This window comes from Bombus flavifrons, chromosome 17 (genome assembly GCF_040668555.2).
Source record: "Bombus flavifrons isolate JBK064 chromosome 17, iyBomFlav1_principal, whole genome shotgun sequence".
Lineage (NCBI taxonomy): Eukaryota > Metazoa > Arthropoda > Insecta > Hymenoptera > Apidae > Bombus > Bombus flavifrons.
This window is the reverse complement of record NC_138458.1, coordinates 1,794,070-1,814,333: the sequence shown is the minus strand read 5'-3', so window position 1 is coordinate 1,814,333 and position 20,264 is coordinate 1,794,070. Positions and strand designations below refer to the sequence as shown.

The following is a 20,264-nucleotide window of genomic DNA, read 5'->3' as shown; positions in this document are numbered from 1 at the left end:
TTTATTCCTGAATCCAAATTGATGGTCCGGTATTAGCTTTTCTTTTTCTATTGTTGGTTTTAGGCGGTTATATATTATTTTTTCTAGTAATTTGGAAAACGCAGATAGTAATGATATTGGCCTGTAGGATGCAGTTGGATGTGGGTTTTTGTTTGGTTTGGGTAACATTACGATCTGTGCTATTTTCCACAGTGCAGGAAAGTACTGTATTCTTAAAATTGCGTTGAATATTATCGTTGCTAGTCTTATTGCCTTTGGGGGAAGGTTTTTTAAGATTTTTCCATTGATCAAGTCAAATCCTGGTGCTTTACTTGTCTTTGTTGCCTTGATTAAGTTTGTAACCTCTTGCGCTGTTGTGCTGAGTGTGGTGCAGCGTTTATCAGTTGTGTTGCTGGTATTTTCCACTTCTTCATTTGTTTGCCATTTGGGGATGCTGTTATTAATTTCGTACGGTGAAAATATATTTTGTAAGTGCTTCGAAAATTCTTCTGCCTGCTCTTCGTTGCTTCTGGCCCATGTGTTGTCCATTTTTCTGATTGTTGGGATTGATTTTATTGTTTTCTTAACTTTGTTAGTGACTTTCCATAGGGAGTAGTTGGTATTCTCATGCGCGGATAGTGATTCAATGAATTTTGAGAATTCGTTATTATGATGTTCCCTTATTTTAGTCTTTAATTCCTTTGTAAGTTTATTTAGGTTTTTCTTGTTTTCTCGTGTTCTCTGTTTTTGCCATTTTGCTTTCGCTTTTCTTTTTTCCCTGATTTTATCTAGGATGTCCCGTGGAATAATTTTTGATTGCCTGCTATTTGATTCATGGGTGGTGGTTGCCCACGCTGTTTCTTGTATTATTTCTGTCATAGTTGCTACTGCCTGCTCAATGTGTTCAGGCGTTTTCAATGGGATATTGCAGTTGATTTTGTTTTCGATTAGCTCTTTAGAAGTTTGCCAATTGGTGGTTTTATTGCAAAGTGACTCTGACTTGTTATAAAGTAGTGGTTTGCTTGTATATTCTAATATAATTGGTGTATGGTCGGACTTAAGCTCAAGGCCGGTTGTTATTTTTAATTTGCTTACGTTTAGTCCTTTTGTTACTGCAAAATCCAACAGGTCAGGTGTTTTATTGAGGTCTGTCGGCCAGTACGTTGGTTTTCCTGTAGATAGTACGTTGAGGTTGCTGCTTTTTTTATTTTTCTAATGTTCTACCTCTCGGCGTGTTAATTCTCGAACCCCATAATGTGTGCTTTGCATTAAAGTCTCCTGCTGCTATATATTTGTCGCCTAAGGATTGGAAGTACTCTTCCCATTTTTTATGTGTCATTTTGTGTCTCGCAGGTACATATACTGCTGATATCTGGAAGTAATTGTCATTGGTTTGTATTGTGACAGTGGTTGCTTGTAAGTGTTCTTGATTTGTTTGATTATGTAGGTGATGTTTGATGTCATTTTTTATTATTACTACAGTTCCTCCATGTGCTTTACCTGAGGGGTGTTTGGTGTCGTAGATGGTGTAGTACGGTATTTTCATGTAACTTTTTAGAGTGAAATGTGTTTCTGAGACAAGTAGTATATCAATATTATTTTTATACAAAAATGTTTTAGTTACGTGGGCTCGCTGTTGCAAGCCATTGGAGTTCCAGGCTGCTATTTTCAACATGTCCATCTCTATTTTTTACTTAGCAAGTTTGTGAGTAGTTGTAACATGACTGTCGTTTGTTGTACTTGTTGCCTTAGTAATGTGTTTAGCTCACTTACCATTTTTCTTAATATCTCCGTACCTTTAATGGATTGTTTGAGCATTTCTTTGATTTCTGTATCGTCTTCGATTTTGTTGCTTTGATTCTGATTGTTTGTGAGCGTTGCTTGTCTAATGTTTTGGGTTACTTGCGCGCAGCTTCGGTTACCTTGGGGATCTATGTTTCTGTTTATAGCTTTTGGTTCATATTGTGCTTTCAATGTTGTTTCATTATCCGTTATACTTTGTTGGGGTTAGTAGTTATTGATTGATCTATTGCGAAGTGGTGGAAACAGTTTACGTTGTAATTGTTTTCTGATTTCACATCCTTTATAGCTGGCTGGGTGGTTTCCGTTACAATTATAACATCTAACTTCTCCTATTTTTCTGTGTATGGGCAGTGTATTGTTAAGTGATTTTTTGCACATTTAACACACGCCGGGCTTCTGTTACAATAACTTTTTGTGTGACCGTATTGTTGGCACCGCATGCATTGTGGTGTATCTTTTTTGTAGCGTGGTGGTTCCATTAATTCCAAGATTAATGGTAATGGTTGCTTTGTATCGCATCTTGTCATATTGTTTATTGCTCTTGTTTGATGGCCAATTTTTGCTAATTCGTCACTTAATTTTTTTGTGTTAATTTTTGGATGTAATCCTCTTATAACTATTTTGTAGCTCCTTTCCGTTTTGAGCTGGTACGTGTGGTATATAGCATTTTTTCCCTTTAATTCTTTTATCACTTTCCTATAATTTCCTGGGGTGTTTGTTTGAATTTGTACTTGCTCTAATTTTGTTTGTTTTATTGTATAATTTTCCTTCCCAACTATATTGTTTAGTCGATCAATAAGCGGGTCTATTATCTGGGCCTCAACAAATATTGGTGGTGGTTTTGTAATGTGCGTTGATTGAGTTGTGGTTTTGTTTGTTGGGTCATCGTCTATTTCTTCCGTTAGTGAGCTAAAGGAGTTTCTTAATGGTAATTCTTGCAGCCATCGCTGCTTTTCTGTATCTAGATTTCACTAGCTTCCAGTTTTCGTCCTGGTAACATCTTTCCTTCTGTCTCCGCTGCTCTTCTATTTTTTCTGTAGCCATATCGTTTTGATTGTTGTTATTTTACTGCTGTTGCTTTAAGCCTGGTAAATCTACCGACCCGTTTATATAATAGTTTTCTCCTTTGGTTGCAATCTTGATTATTGGTATCTGCTGCTGCATTGTTTGACTTCCCCTCACTATCACTATTCGTAATACTTCTCTGAATCACTTCACTGGAGCACACGATTGCTTACACACGTCTGTTCACCTTGGTTGCCCGAGCCGGTCTGAATGCGTTTTAAGTGGTCCTATATATTTTCAATAATGTTTATACCTGGGAATTGTGGAGGAATTTTAAGTGTTTCCGAACATTGTTTGTCTTTCAAACCTATTTTCTCTGCACTTTGATGCAGATTGTCTTTTATGCTATGAAGTGGTAACTGTAGAAATATTTATTACGCGTAGATATTTTCCTAGATATTTATTAATAGTTGAATAACAGAGATAGAAAATTATATTGTGAAAAAACTTATTTTCTGAAAATTAGTTTGGAGGCTTCTAAAAATACATATGTGGCGGCACTCGACAGCAAAATACCACCGCTCGACACTAACTAGAACCGGACAACGGCGACGCAGTGGTTAGCGCCTTAGGTTACGAACCTATTCAGGTACCTGGGTTCAAATCCCGACCGATTTTTCTTCCACGCATCTAAAAATGAGAAGAAAATACAGGAGTACCCCAGCAGCGACATCTACAGCCAGCAGCTACAATTATCACGGACACCTATACACCTCACATATATAATTTCTATTTGTTAAAATTTAGTTACTAAACGCTCTATGAAATGTATTACAAACGTATACTAAATGTTCTACTATAATTTTGTTAAAGTTAAGTTCTGTACAAATACTTTTTGTATTAACTGTATCTGGGAATATTATACGTTACGGAAACATACTTTTCGAGAATATTTATTGAATATGTGACATTTCCATTCGTCTTAATATTTATAACGCAATTGTAAAATATTGATTGAATTTCTACCTGCAAGATGCCGACGATTTTTGTCATTTCCTCCTCCGATATATCATCTGTTTTGAAAAATCTTTTAATAAAGCAAACAGTGTTTGACAGCTCATGGGAATTTATTCGATCGCTATGACTTTCGAGCGATAGTAATTTCTTATAAGATTCCAAATTAACATCCTTCGATGCTAACGCTCTTATGACAGTTATACATTGATAACTTGGATGTGGGTGGCCGAATTCAGTTATAGATACCTGAAACATTACATTATTATATCAGTATATATTGTTAACAGATCTCATTCATACATCTACCGATATATAAAATAGCTATAGAGTTTCTTCTAACGTAAGAAATAACAATAATCTAACAAGAAGCATCACCCGAGAATGACACGCCGATTTTGATGAAACTTTGCATATTTATTATGCAATCAAAAATATTCCACACAAATTTTTTATCGACGATCGATTTACCTGTAGAGACAGGAAACAGCTCTTAAAGTTGTTTACTAAAAACATATTTTCTGGAATGTCTCTAAAATTATGAATCTTGTGCTTTTGGACGAATATGGTTAAACCTTTGCACTCGAAAGGCAACTCTCAGTCACTACCAATATTGGTTCGTAAATTGGTTCCGTAGCTTTTTTTGTTCTTTGTTAGGAAGTGTAAAGTGTTAGACTTTTAAATGGAGATAAAATATTTAATCCCAACTCCGAAACTATGATATTGTCAACATCTCCAACCTTACTTCGGATTTGACGATCATGGCAAAAGTATTACAGTTTAGAAACCCTAAAAAAGTGGTTTTCGGAAGTGAAATTAGCTCAAATGAAGATGCTGGATTTTGAACTGTTGAAAAATGAGATCAACTATATTCAAGAAGAATTTCGTATATTCAAAAATATTACGAAATCGTATTTTCAAAGATGTAAATATAGATAAATTATTAAAATATAATTGAGGTGTATGTGTTTTGTCCGTGATGATTGTAGCTGCTGCTGGCTGTAGATGTCGCTGCTGGGGTACTGCCATTTTTCTTGTAATTTAGATGCGTGGAAGAAAAATAGGACTACGGGCGCCGGAATTCGAACCCGGGTCCCGAACACGTTCGTAACCTAAGGCGCTAACCACTGCGCTACCGTCGTCCGGTAGAACTTAGTGTCGAGTGGCGGTATTTGTTGTCGAATGCCGCCACATAATGTTTTTGTAAGTTGATTTGTACATAAAATCATTTTACGCTAACTGTAAGACACGCGTCTCGTATACGCTAAATCGTCCAGAGTTGCTGCTACGCCCGACCGAAAAAGTCCTTGAGTGCGAAGTGTTAAATCAACCTTTTCGGTACGACGCGCCACTATAGTGGCTCACTCTACTGACTCATTCGCTCACCGTTTGAACTAAATGATCTATTTCACTTGTCTTGTTTCATACGCTTTTGCCCTCATAACGTTTTATAACAGAATTAACGATGTACAGACAGAATATATAGTCTTTGTTTTTGGTACACCTGTGTCGAGTATCAATTGTTGCTTTTCATTAAAATAAACATATCATTATTAGTTGCTCTTTTTAACATGCCGATCCGTATCCTTATAATTTTTTAGAATCTTCAACCTCAAAATGTCGCTTCAAAATAGAAAACTAAGAGCAATGTATTTTCGGCCTATCGCGGGGAGACGCGGTTGCGAGAATGCGCGTCAACGGGAGTCGTAAATTCCCATTACGATTGCACGAATCGACACCGCGAATAGATCGATCCCCTTATTTCGGCTAGGATAATAGGGGTGATTGAATAAGTATAACACTGTGATTAACAGAGCTATAAACTTTATATATTTTTAACACTTATACATTGATATGCAGTAACGTAGACGATATCCTAAGATATGAAGTAGCCAAGGAACGAGTAAGAGAGGCAATCGAAGTAGCCTCGTAATCGACAGGATGAATGTTGTAGGAAAACTGTAGTTCGTTCTCGTAGGATTACAGAAGAAAGCTCGGTGTGGGTGTTCCCTTTTATTAAGGACGTGGATTCGTTGTTCACACTTTTCGTGAGTAGAGTGAGGGCAACGATCTACGATGTCCATTGGTTTAAGTCAATGTTAAAGAATGACTAGAGGGGATGGAGCCTCCTACCAATGTTACTAGTTGATGTCTTGTTTAACGGAAAACCTGGATTTCCCGGTGATTAAACATTCGTTTTTTGCTAAGTCACTACCTGCTTTCTCCGGGCTTCCTGATAGCGTGTAGTAAATCCAAGGGCCTTTCTAAACTGGCTATAAACAGAAAGCATCTCTAAGATATGGAACTTATTCCGTAAATTGACGACACATGTCAAAACAATAGCGTTAAAAAGCTGGCGTTTTACGGGCTCCTTGGATTTATTGAGGGTCGAAGGACGGTGCGTAGACCGTTGGCGGTCAAGCAGCGCCGGATGGCGTGCAGATGCCTTGCCTAGACACTATCGCATTATGAGTGTGAAAATTGTGACATGGTCTATGTGTCGTATCGTGCTTTAAAATATATTACACTCAATTGTAGTATTAATTATTAAAGTAAATTATTAAAGTTACAGTATATGCATCATATCTTAAAGAAAAGTTATAATTTAGTTATCAAACACTTCGTTCCAATGTGCTTGCGTAGGGAGCAGCATTAACCGTCACGCATTGCAGTGCTGTATCGTCCATTTATGTAGGATTGAAACAGTATAAAATACATTAATTGTAAGCTAGAAAATATCTTTTTTAAAACAGGAGTAACGTTCGCATCTTAAAAAACAACAAAATGCATTCTTTTAACGATTAATTCTGCAACATTCCCGATTCTGGATTATTCCAAAATGTTCTGCACAAGTAATGACCCCTTCTATACTTATTTGAATTGTATATTAAAAATCATTACTGTTTTTTTAATATTTTTTGTTAATACTTATTGATTTTCATGTAAACGCATTGATCATAATGTCGATTTTACTAAGATTTTACTTTGATTTTATATTACAATTAGATGAATTTAAATTCAAATTGGATTAGGTTTGTTACTGCAGACAATTGCTACGCTTGGATTGAAAACTTATGAAAAATTAACCAGTAGATATGCGATATGTTTCACTTAAAACAGGCCATCTAAATATTTTCTCTGTCTATGCATAATTCGAGACATATTCCTTACGTAATTTAAATCATTTCAAGTAACGATTTAGATGGAAGAACATTTTTTTAATAAATATCCTTTCATATCTTCTTTTCCAGGTAACCCATGTTTTTCTACGTATACATAAATAATTTTTCTTGTTGTATGTTATAGCTAACATCACTGTATATTCACCCACGTACAATAGTACGACCTTCAAACGATCTCGGACTCTAATATTTTTTAATTAATGGAATTTACTTTTTGCGGGATTGCATGTTTCAGCGATAACAAAAGGTCGATCGCCAATTTGAAATTGTACAGGAACAAATGTATTATTTCTGTCCAGATATTCAAGGATTTGGTAGCTGTTAGATCTCTCAGTGTATCGATAAACGATGTGCAATGCATTATTCAAAGCGGGAGGAAGTCGCAATGATTTTATCGTGATCTGTATACGCAAGTGCCGATGGAAACAAGCGTGCGAGACGTAAATCTGTTACTCGTAATAGAAGTCGGAGGAACATCATCACCAATTAATCAAATTACGAGGTTTGTGAGAATCACGTATCGGTATAAATTCAACATTAATTTGGTATTAGCGTGTCAAACATATTCCGGATGCCTGATTCATAAAAATGTTATCCTTTCCATCTATTTTTTCATCAAGGCCTCCACAAAAATCACTTTTCAAATCACATATTGTAGTATAGTGGACGAAAGGCCCAAGAGATATCGGGCGAACTATAAACAATGTCGCGTGAAAGCCGAAGTGCCGACGGGCCCAACAATGTATCGTCTGTCCTTCAATCGAATAGTTTCGCGGAAAAGGCTTGCGTGACCCTGATCATGAGCGGTTGCGGAACACGTGTATAGTGGGGCTAAGACGAAAGACAAAGGGATGCTAAGGGACAAAGACGAATTAACAGTCAGTGTTCATTGAGAAGCCAGAGAGCGTGAATCGAGAATTGTCCGCGTGACAGAGAGCGATGGAACTGTAGTGACGAGAGTTGCAAATCGACTATTTAGTTGTTTTAATTATAATACGTTATTGTGATTAGTTCACGTTAAACAACCATCGTTTCCTGTTTAACTAACATCTGTTTAATCCATTTATTTTAAATAAACTAATTGTAGTAAAGATCCTACAATATTTTTAAATGCTGTATACGATAAAAGTCGAGCTGCTGTTATATATAGGAAGAAGTTGTTCAGAATGTTGACGTTTTTAAAAAAACCGATGGTTTCAAAAAGTGTGAGTATTGGAAGAAACGGTTTGCAGATTCGTGTTTAGCTTATAAAAATAAAAATAGTTATGTTATCTTAACAATGAAGTAGTGTAATTACCTTATGATCTCTGCGAGAAGAAGAAAAATTACACTCTAATCCATGGTCCTTGCAATCTTGACAAAGAGGCCAACCACATTTTTCACAAGCTACTGCAATGGTTTCGTTCAAGACCGTGTAACAGCGAAGGCACACAGGAGCGCAATTATACATAGGACCTGCTATCAGAGGTTCATCATCTTTCAAAACAATTTCTCCAACTTTGATATTTCGTGTGGCTATACAATGACGACCCAATAAGGAATCTTCTGCTAACTGTAAAACAAGGTACGTAATTAATTTCGATTTTTTCTTTGCAATTTACCCAAAGTGGTGTAGTAATTAAGATTGGTAGTACGTGAATGACAATGTTCACTGAGATGCTATTACGCTATGATTATAGTCCGTATACATGTTTATAATACTATTTCATAGATCAATTTCATATTCCTTGTATAATCTTCTAATAGTCCGAGTTTTGTAAAGCTCCGTCTCTCGTATCTCTACGATGTAGTTACATTTACTTTGGATAACGTTGAGCCTTTTATTACCCCCATTTTCATACACTGTTGGAATATCACATTTGTTATGTACGAAACTGAATGTGTATCTAGTAAAGCTAGTATTATCAGCAAACACAAATACTTGGATGTCTATGAATGTCGAGATACTGACTGTGTATAGTATATATAAAATTACTCTTAAGACACTTTCTTAGAAAACTTCTACGTTTATGCCCATCTATATTTTCTTATGGAAACATGCCCTAATGGTTTGTAACACAATCTTACATATCATACACTATCGAAGACTTTAGAAGTGCTGACCAGCATTACTTATTCTCTAGTGCGCGATTCATTTTATTGGGTATCTCGTACATTTATTGAATGATTGGGGTTAGGTTGGGGTTATTTATTCCTTTACTCAAAATGGTATTGTAATGGACTCTTATTCGTCTGCTTCGTTCTGAGGTGTTGTGTTCATGCCTAGTACACGCATATATCGGCAATTAAAGAACGGAATTCCTCCTTGAACCTAATTCACTCTCCTTTGTGGGCAGTTATTCGTGAGTCACATCCAGAAAGGTAAGATCGCTAATTGATTTGTTAATTAAATAAACATCCACACTTGTTATCTGATATAAAGAGACGAACATGTCTAACAATTCAGGTCTTTTTAATTACACTAAGGAGATTTTTTAAATAGAGATTTAGAACGGTTTTTTACACAAGGTTTTTCATAAGCTTTTAAGCACTCTTGTGCCAATTCCGTGTCAGTTCCCCTATAAAATTTATTTTTAAAACATTCATTTATAAAACACCTCTAGTAATTATCAGGCGTCATCCGACGAGTATCTTCACCCCAATATAGTACATTTGTCTCTAGAGGCATATTAGCGAATGGCGAATTACAAGACTCGCAAAGTTAGGTAAAGTTATCTAAGCCGGACGATCGGTTATTTGAATTTGATTCGAGACAGAACATTTTTTTACTAAATATCTTTATAAACAACAAATTATATACAAATAATTGATTAAATATTTGGGTCATAATATAATATAATAATTATGTAATATTTTTCACTCCTTTTTATTTTTACCGCATCGCGAGTTTGAATTCCGAGGTACGAAAGAAAAGATAAATTTTGATGATTTTTTAATCTATTATAAAGATCCACATTTTGCATAACTTTTTCCTGTATATGTAAATATCGGTCTATCATATTCGTAAAAAACTATCAGTGAATTTTGCCTACAATTGTGTGGCCGTAACAGCGCACATGACACAATTAGTTGCCGGTCGTCTACAGGGTGGGTCGGAAATCGCAATACGACGGGACAAGGGTTGATTCTATACGAAAAAATAAGTCGAAAATATAAAGTATAATTTTTTCATACGATGCTTCGTTCCTGAGAAAATTGAATTTCAAACTTTGTCAAGTATACTTCAGTACACTTAACTTGGTTAATTGCAAGCGCCGATTAGGTAAACAATCAACACGAGATTATTATATGCGTGAAAATAATTAAAAAACGTTAAACAATATTTTCCGGTTCCGCGCCCCACTTTCAAGAAAATGGAGTTTGAACGTATTTAATTACTAGCACGTCTGATACAGGCACATGATATAATTTTATTGAGATATGTGTAATTTTGTGTGCTAGACTAGATTAGCCGCATAGTAGTGACACACATATATGAGTATGAGTTTGGGGAAGTATGTGCGCGCACAGCGTCTCTATTCCGTTAGTAGTGCGGTATAGAAGATGGTGAGACAAAGAGAGTGCTGAGACGCGTGCAAATGTATATCGACGAAGATCTTGTAAACCACATATTAAATAAATGTGAAACTGTTTTGATATCAATTCTAAGTGTAATCTAACTGTTCCTATACATTTATTTCGGCGATTAAGTTCTACTATTGTCAACAATTTTCTAATTTATTTTTCTCCAAAGAAGGAAGCATCTTAGGAAAAATTTTTATTCTACATTTTTTACTTATTTTCACATGAAATTTAAGTTACTGCAATTATCTATTCTTGTTCAGTCCAAGAAGCTGTCCAAACTGCTCAATCTAGATTGAAGTATACTCTTTTAAATTTTGCTTTAAAATATTTAAATAACCTTACTTGTCCATGGTATTTTCAATAAAAATTAGCTCGTTTATAGGAGATTATTATTACTTTACCTCCTTGGGGTTTGACAGTTTGGACAATCTTTCTTTCACCCAATTCAATATTCGGTTTTTGCCAAATAACACTGAAAACCATTAAATTTGCTTTCGCCTCAAAACAGTACTTTATTTTAGAACGCAGTATTTTCGTGTACATAACTAATAGTGAATTCCAATCTTTTTTTTTTTTTTTTTTTTTTTGTTACTGTTATGGGGTGTATTTCCGCGCTAGACTCACTGTTTACTAATCTAACTACTTTCGAGGATATAGACTTAGGTTCTCTTTTTATTATATCGATTATCTTTCTTTTTCTCGGTCTCTAAGCTTCTGTCACGTAAAATAACAAAAAGAAAATAAAAAAAAAGAAATTTGAAGTGAAAAATAAAAAAAGAAACTTTATTTTTCTAACAACAATCCACTTTACAATCCACTTCCGAACTCTAGGCGTGACTTTCTAAGACTGAAGCTCTTACAATTTGACTTTCGATCGGATCCGATTACTTTCTTTTGTCATCCCTCAACATCCCCACCGTCCATGCATTTGCTAGGCGTTCGCGACCGTTGCCACGTGCTCTTTCTTCTAGAACCTTCGGTGGAAGGACCGTTGGGATGTTGATGGTTCATTAGGCACTTCAACGATATACATTGTCGCTGAGTGCCGCCACATCTTTATCTCCATCGTCAGTCCATCGGATTTGAAGTATGCCGGCCGTGACACTTCCGTGGACGTTCGCTTCGTGTGGCATTTGTCACATATCTTTTTTACCAAGGAATCATTTAATCGCATTTTTTACGGTAAAACGACTTCTTTTAATAATTTCTCCTACTTCCAAAAAAGTTTTTTTGTTCATATAAATTTAATGCAGTCTTTCTTTTAACAGTTGTTTTTTCATTTGTTTTATTTCCTGTTATTCACATTATTCTTTCTTTGTGCAAAATATTCTTGTCGACTTCAAAATATATCGATCAGTTTGAATGGAGGAACTTGCCGCGACATGACAGGTGTGCCAACAGTGGAAATGTTTCAATAGAATAGACACGTCAGTGGAATTCACGCAGTTTATTAACTTATTTTTCTTTTTACTTTTGCTCCGCTGATCGAAAATTTTTTCCAAAAAAATATTACCGACTTGGAAATGCGCTTAAAAGTAAAAAATTATTTTCATTGTGTCAGTTATAATTTCTATTTCTATTTAATAATTTAATAATTGAAATAATTTTTATTCCATTTATATCTTATTCGCACACATATGCAACAACAGTGACGATCATTTACTAAATAGCATACTAAATAGCATATTAAATATGTATATTGAAACATTTTCAATAGAATGCTTTCAGTGTAGTGAAAGATTTCAACTCTATACGTATATAATTCAAATTTCAGCAAATTTACATTTAATTGTATTAAATTGCGAGATATTTTGATACAAAGTCATCAAGAACATGTTTTGATAGTGGCCAAATTGAAAAACGTCACTTGTATCTGTGAGAATACAAACTACGTTCAATGTATTAATAGTGTACAGGTTAATGGACTTGTATGTATAGCAAGCTTGTTACTACACTCCTCGTCAAAAAGGTAGCGCAGGTGTGCTATCTTTAATTTCTCAATGACGCATGTCAAGTTTTTCGTCTGTAACGTATAATATCAAAATATTATGAGCTCAGAATATACGGTTCGTTGAAAATAATTAAAAATATTATGAGGTTTAGTGTGTAACAAAAAAATTGTTTTATTTTAAGAACGAAATGATAGCACACTCTGTTAATATGTTTAGAACATGCTCAGTGGTTCATAATCTATCAACGAGTAAATATTACAGTACAATATTATATAAATTTGTAAATACGTGTGACGCGGAAAAAAATTAAACGAGTCTGCAAAAAAGCAAATTCTTGAACTAAAACAGCAACAGTTATCAGTAGCAAGTGTAGTATGAAAGGAGAGACGTTTATCACTTCCCTAGACAAGGATGGAACACATATAAATGGTAAGGCACTGTCACCTTTCAGCGACACTTACCAGATTTTTTTTGGAGAGAGATTAGACCCCTCGTCAGTTGTGAAAGCGATGCTGAGGAGGCAACAAGAGTTCCTCGCTGTCGCTCATATTGCGAAGGCGTAAAGCTCATAAAGAAACGAACAGAGCGGGAGAGGGTGAGAACATCCCACCCTTACAGGTTCCTGCACCGAAGGACGACCCTGCGCCGCCCTAGGTAATCATAGGGGCAGACACGTCGAGGAGGATCTGGACCTCCTCAGACTTGCACGACGGCCCAGGGAATAGCGTTGAGAGGGGTGGCCCCTCCCAATACCCGAACTAACCAAGGAATGACTCCCTCAGACAGGAGAAGACGCAGGAGTGCTCCCGCAGTAATTCAAAAGAGGTCCCGGGGCATCCCAGATAAGCGTCAGGCGGTCCACCGTGGAGTTTTAGTCAGTAAAGTCCGATACTACCCCACCGCTTCCCAGAAGAGTGGCGGGGGGGGGTGTCCAGGAGGATTTCCCCACGTATAAAAAGTAATACACAATTTCTTAAAAAATGTTGAAGATCACGGCAAAAAGGAAAGTACTGGTCGGCTGTCATCGTTATCCGATCGTGATAAGCGAGCAATTTTGCATGTAGCTTTCAACTCGCACTTAACAACGAAGCAAATAACGGAAAAATCCAATGTTAGTGCCAGTGTTTCAAGTGTTCGTCGAGTTCTACTATCCTGCACAGATATCAAGAGGCTAAAATTGAAAAAGAAACCTTTGTTAACGACGACACATAAAGTAGAACGTTTACGCTTTGCAAAAGAATGAATGCATTGGAAAAAGAAATGGAAAAGGGTACTGTTTTCAGACGAAAAATATTCAACTTGAATGGTCCTGATGGGTTCCAATATTATTTTCACGACATAAGAAAAGAGACAATGTCAGCAATTCGACGACAAATGGGAAGAGGCAGCGTAATGGTTTGGGCCGGCATCGGTTATTTTGCCAAGACAAGTATCGAGTTATAAATTTAATCGAAGAACAAATAAATAATCATGCAGAACGCATTTCTGGACCTGATTACATCTTTCAACGAGATAATGCATCTGTACACACATCAAGATTGGTCCAATTATGTTTTATTGAAAATAGTATATCTATTTTGCCGTGGCCAGCACGCTCCCCGGACCTTAATATTATTGAAAATTGCTGGGCAGAACTTGTTCACGGCGTATACGCGAATGGAAAACAGTATCAACACGTACAAGAATTAAAAAATGCAGCTGTACGCGAATGGGATACGTTAAATCAAAGTTATATCCAGAAACTATATAAATCGATAGCAAATCGTACAATAGAAGTAATAGAAAATAAAGGGGGATGTACCCATTATTAAGTAAGTATATATGTTTGATAATTAATTATTGTTAGTTAAAATTTATGTTGATTATTATTTTCTTATTGTACATGTGCTATCATTTCGTTCTTAAAACAAAACAATTTTTTTTGTTACACATTAAACCTCATAATATTTTTAACTATCCTCAACGAACCGCTTGATAACCGCGAACCTTACTGATGTTATACAATTAGAAATGGAACTGGACTATGCATTAGTAATATTTTTAATTTTACGTCGCCTTCGAGAAGGCTGCAATATATTCAGTATTCTGTTTAATCAGTGAATGAGTTGTTGCATATGTGTATAAATAAAATACATTTAAGATAAAAATTATTTGATACTTTTCAGCGCTTTTCGAAGTCGGCGATATTTTTTTCTCACAGAGCGTTTGTGACAAAAAGTCTTTTGTGTGACATCTTTTCGTGAAGCGAAATTCAATATTACAGAGCTAACGTAAAATAATTTCTGCTGTCATTAATAAGGCGGTAATTTATTTCTACCTAATTGTTATTTATGTCAATTCTTATCTTTTATTAATGAATGAAAAATAGCATATAATAGGCTGTCTTGTCCCGATTTTCCGAATATTATATAGTAAACAGTGATAGATAGAAACTTATGCCCGAAAATGTATCTGCAGAAAAATGTTTCCTGCGACGAAAGCAGGAGTTGAAGCCTATATTGAGAAACGAGATTTCAAAGTTCTCTCCCAGACTGCTGTATTGAAGTCATCTCCATATCAGTTCAACAATCAACAGAGCAATCATTAAACACACGTAAATGAAACTAGTGAACAAGTAATTCTTTGCAATGGCAATAGTTAACATTGTACAAATTTGAGAAACTTTGCATGCGGGACCGATCGGCAGGCAACTATCTTTGACAATGCAAAAGGTTTCATTCCGATTACGCAATCCAATCCTGAATAATCGATGAACATACACAAAAACTGGGTTTTTTCAAAAAAAGATGTAGTTTACAAAAAATAAAAAAAGCGTAAAATGTTTGTAACTGGAGAACATGCCCTATAATATGCAAAAAATCTCATCTCGATTGGTCATGCTGTTTCGGAGAAATCGGTCAACATACAAAAAGAAAAAAAAATATACTCATCGAATTGAGATACTTTTTTTCTTTCCCGAAGTCAGTATCAAGACTGACCCTTATGTGTATTATATGACTTTTCTTTATTATAAGTATTTCTAAAATTTATGATTCATGGCATGCTAAAGTGTGCAAGTATACAAGGTATACTAGCATATTAAGCTTTAGAGTTGAAAATTATATTTTACAAAAAAATTAAATAAAGAAGCACATTCTTTACAGATTTACAAAAAATTTTATCAATCATCCAGACTGTGCCAATACTTCCATTCGGCACTGTACAATGTTACAACTACATATTTCCTCATAGATATTATATTAGGATAAAAAATATTTTTCATTTTCGCCTGCATCATTTTCAACTTTCACTTGTAATTTTAAGTAATTTAAAACATATTAAACTATGAAAAAGTAGAAAGTACGATGTATACTTAAATTTCTTATAACTAGGTACTATAAAACACAGAAAATTTTAATTCAGCATATGAAAAAATGTGAAACTCAAAATTCGTTACGTTTAACATTCGCCTCTTTCCGTGGACCCTTTGAATGATATATACTCGTATATATACTTTGTAAATTTTATAACAGTAGCATTGTTAAAAATATGATAATAAAAATTTGTTTAAAATATGTAATGTCGTTAAAAATTGAGTAAAACTCTGACATTACAGTTCCAGAATTAATAATTATAAAAGAAAAGTGGTTAACTTGAGAAAATCGTACAAGAGTAATAAATAAATTAAAATCAGAAGTATTTAATTATTTAATGTCTTATCTTCAAATTTCGGATAATTAATACGACTCAAACTTAATATAAATTTGAAACAATTGTACATTATATTTACACCAAACTATCCTTCGTATATAATTAGCTTCAATAAGAAAATGGTACATTTCAATGAATCGTCGCACGCTATTCAAACGTCTAAACATATCTTGCGATGTTGCCACATCAGCTGCACTGCGTAGCTTCTAAAAAATTTGCACGTAAACCTATCTTTTCATTAGCATTTAAAAAATGGTTACTACATTCACAGGACAGTTTTACAGAAATTAATAAATACACCATCATATTTTGATATAATTTGGTACCAATTTTGGTATGGTTCTTGAATATAGTTTTCCTGTTTCAGAAGAAAAAGAAGAACTATGAGCCTCTTCTCTTAATTCCGCCACGTGTTACTGTGTTAAAATACATCAGATTTTTCGCAAGGATTTCTTATGCACCAAATTACGATAGTTTGGTTCCAAAATTGAGAGTAGTCTTGAATTTTGAGCTTTACCTAACAACTACCTCAGGCAGCACTGGGACTCGAATTTCTTTCAAATTCCGGTTAAGGTTCTAACCTTATAAATAAGGTTCTAACCTTAACCAAAATAACGCATTGACTTTAGGCGATGAAAACCATACTTAAATAAAAAACCATGTACTAATTGTTCGATGGATATTGTGACAAATAATTTTCAAACATCGTGTACAAACTTTATAACGCATACGGAACAATTTTACAAGGCATAATAAATTTGATTACATTAAAGTAATCTTGCTTTTTCTCCTAAGAACTAAGACTAAACTTAATATAATATAATTATATAATTGAATTCATAGGCCAGAAAATATAAGATTAGTACGAAAACTACTAACCTTAAAACTTTTACAAGCTTTTGCGTGATTTCTCCAATCCTCTTTCTGATGTTGTTTACTGCAGTAATAAACATTTCCACAGGCACTACATTTATGAATTGCATTTTTCCCGCAAATCGCACAAGTAGTCTGAGATTCCATTGTTAATACTTGTAACAATCTCGTTTACAAAAATGCATATATTACATACGTTGTGGTAAAAATGATTCATATGTTCTTAATTATTTTAATATTATTTTATGTACTAACATTTTTTATTTATAGTAACAGAGATTTAAATCATTAAATTATAATCTCTCGTTATTAAATAATAATTTGAAAATATAGAAATTCCAATAATATTTCGAATTAGTATGATATATTTAATACATACTATGACCAAAGAAAAAAAATTTAATATTGAAAGTAAAACAAATTTTCCATAAAAATAATAGATATTTTTTCATTTTCATCACAGTTTGATTGAGTTACATATTCACGTATAATATTGTTAATTGAGCGATTAAAATATATAGTCTAAAAAATAGATGAGCGAAAAATATAATTTAATTATACAAAAATTTATTAATATGAAGTCGTTAGAAATGGGATATGAATATAAAAGAAGTGTATTTTGAATATAAAAATGCACAAAATTTAATGAAACACATGGTATTGTGATTAGCCGTGCAATTAAATGCATCATCCTATTGAAAAAAAGAAATGAAGGAGGAAAAAAGTTTGCGATCTCAAAACTTACCACAAATAACTTTTTAATCGTAAGAATTCGAACAAAAAATTTTTAAATATCTTCTTTCATTTAATGAATTTTATTCACTTATAACTGTTATGTACTTTTATAATAAGTTTTATATAACATAAAATTTAAATAGAAGTTTAGTTCACATATATTCTGTTGTAAATTAAAAGTACGAAGTGATTCATTAAATTCTGAAAAAAAGAGCTAATATTAAATTATGTGGGGCTTAAAAAGTATTAGTATTACAAATGTAGCTATTTAAAAATAATTGAAACAAATATACATTTAGTCGAAAAAGTAACTTAAAAATTGTGCAACACACGACGCGATAAACTACTTCGTTATTTAAAACAAGGAGCGTCCGCTTTTGCACGGTGATATAGACTAACTAAGCGTATTGCTTGAGAGGAAGTTGATTTCCAGAATAGAATCTATTTAGAGAAGAGCAACAGTACTTGTGCCTAGACATGTACGCTAGTAATTATATGCCTAGGTATAATGCGTGTAGCATAGTACATCTACACATCTTAACATCAATCCATATTTCTAACACATTTTCAATATGGAGAACATTGAATGATTTACACGTGCAAAGATAAATATTAATTTTATAATGGAATCCATGTATCCAAAAAATATATAAAATCGCGCGTTTCTTATTTCTCATTTTTATCTTCTTCAACACGTTGCGTATTTCTAACTTTATTGTTAAAAAATAGATGTATGTACATCTGTATTGTACGAGCGAAAAATGAAAGAGAGAAAGACAAAAGGAAAACGCCATGAGACGAGCGTATTGCGTATGTGTTGAATGAATGAATATGCAATAAAACGAATTCATTCCAGTTTGAGATGCATAAGAGAATAGAGCGGTGTACGTTAATACTTTGTTATTCTGTTACACATAAATTTTATATTTAATAAAACGTTATATATTATTACTTTAACATTCATAAATCATCAATTTTATAAATTAGATCTAGCAGCAGAGTAAATCTTCAGTTAAAGAATTAAAAAAATTAAAATCCTCTAGGAATATATGCATTATGTTTACTTTGAACTATATTTTGCGTGCTTTTAAGTACTTATTTGCTCTTCATAGCTTTGAAAATCGAAAAAGATTATCTATCTTTCTAAGCTAGATTATACTATTATACTATAAGATTATACTATTGAAGGACTTTATACTTTTTCAAATAATTCAGTGAAGTTTCCGAATGATAACGAAAAATTTAATAAAAGTTGAAATAACAAATGAAATATTTTTTGTTTCTTTTTTTTTATTTATTAAAATTTACAATCAATTCTTGCATTGAGAATTTTCAGTAATTTTTTCTGGCGTGGTGCAGTGACTTGGCTAATAATTTATAATAAGTTAATACTTATTATAGATAAGTATAATTTATAAGTAAGTATCATAAATAAGTAAATATTACTTAATTTGGATAACTAATTGAATCTAGCGTTTAGGTCTAGCGGATAGTGTCTCTTCAGCCTGCGAATCTGGTCCGACGTATCAAGCAGTCCAGTAATTGGGGGGTTTCGATGTTTGTTGACTCTTTTGCTATATCTGTCGCTATATTTTGCTATTTCCTCTTTGACTGTTGGTATCTTGAGGTCGCGATGTATTAGTTCGTTGGTGGCATACCTGTTAATTGATGTAGGTTTGGTTTTGATAATTAATCGATTCACACAGATTCGATTTTCTCAGGGCGTAGGCCCACGGCATTGACCGGGGTAGGGTGCGGAAGAGTGAGTGGCACTAGGACTGGAACTGATGGTGACGACCTCGGCGAAACTTATATAAATAGATAATATGGATAGCAAACGTAAAAGGAATATAATTTATGGCGCAGGGGGGATACCCCAGTACCGGCGCAGATGTGGATAGTCAAGTGGCCCCCGCTACGTCGTCATCTCACGACCACGGTCATTCGGGGGAGGACCGTCAGGCCCCCGGATCGGTTCCTGCGCCTGGCGAGGAGATGAGGTTATTGAGATCGACAGACGGACAGGAGGGTACCTTTGTGGCCTCCTCCATAGTCCCGGATGCATCTTCTTTAGAAGGATACTGGAGGGCCCGCACGAGGTCCGACGACGAGGATTCGATAGTCTCGTTGAGGGCGAACCTCTCTATAGCACCTGGGCGGTCCAGGGGCAAGAAACGGAAGATGATTTGCACTACCCCGGATATGCCCGAGGATCTCGTGCGTGAGATGCGGATTGCCACGGCTGCTGATATCGGGGCTGAAATGATCAGGAGCGTCGAGGAGATAATCAGGGTGGCGATTACATCGACGAACCTTAAGGGAACCTATATCAAGATCCGGCAACCTCTCTTGCCACTGGGATGATGGAGTTGACCAGGAGGATTGGACCCGCCTGCGTTACCTAGGCGGATGCGAGGTCGTCGTTGTTCGAGGAGGAAAACGATGCCCTGCAGAAAGAGCTTGCGAG

General features: G+C 34.7%; 2 protein-coding genes and 1 non-coding gene across 9 annotated transcripts in view; 1 reads left to right on the top strand and 2 right to left on the bottom strand.

The window, feature by feature from the left end:
• LOC138188603 (SET domain-containing protein SmydA-8) overlaps nucleotides 1-18,178 on the bottom strand; it is a 53,452-nt gene extending 35,274 nt beyond the window's left edge. The window contains exons 1-5 of one of the 5 annotated variants that reach the window (XM_069130550.1): nucleotides 18,091-18,178; nucleotides 17,808-17,998; nucleotides 17,069-17,228; nucleotides 8,281-8,535; nucleotides 3,814-4,050 (exon numbers count right to left, since the gene is read on the bottom strand). In XM_069130550.1, coding sequence (XP_068986651.1) covers nucleotides 3,814-4,050; nucleotides 8,281-8,535; nucleotides 17,069-17,209 — 633 coding nt within the window. In that variant the 5' untranslated portion in view covers nucleotides 17,210-17,228; nucleotides 17,808-17,998; nucleotides 18,091-18,178. The other 4 variants (XM_069130551.1, XM_069130552.1, XM_069130555.1 and 1 more) reach the window with 4 other exon arrangements.
• LOC138188605 (GDP-D-glucose phosphorylase 1) overlaps nucleotides 1-19,516 on the bottom strand; it is a 96,508-nt gene extending 76,992 nt beyond the window's left edge. Inside the window, exon 1 of one of the 3 annotated variants that reach the window (XM_069130559.1) lies at nucleotides 19,456-19,516. The gene's annotated coding sequence lies outside the window, so the exon portion shown is untranslated. The remainder of the gene's footprint in view (nucleotides 1-19,455) is intronic. The other 2 variants (XM_069130557.1, XM_069130558.1) reach the window with 2 other exon arrangements.
• Nucleotides 12,867-12,972, top strand: LOC138188937 (U6atac minor spliceosomal RNA). The gene has a single exon (XR_011175763.1). It is a non-coding gene; the product is annotated as a U6atac minor spliceosomal RNA (small nuclear RNA).
• Nucleotides 19,517-20,264: the final 748 nt, after the last annotated feature.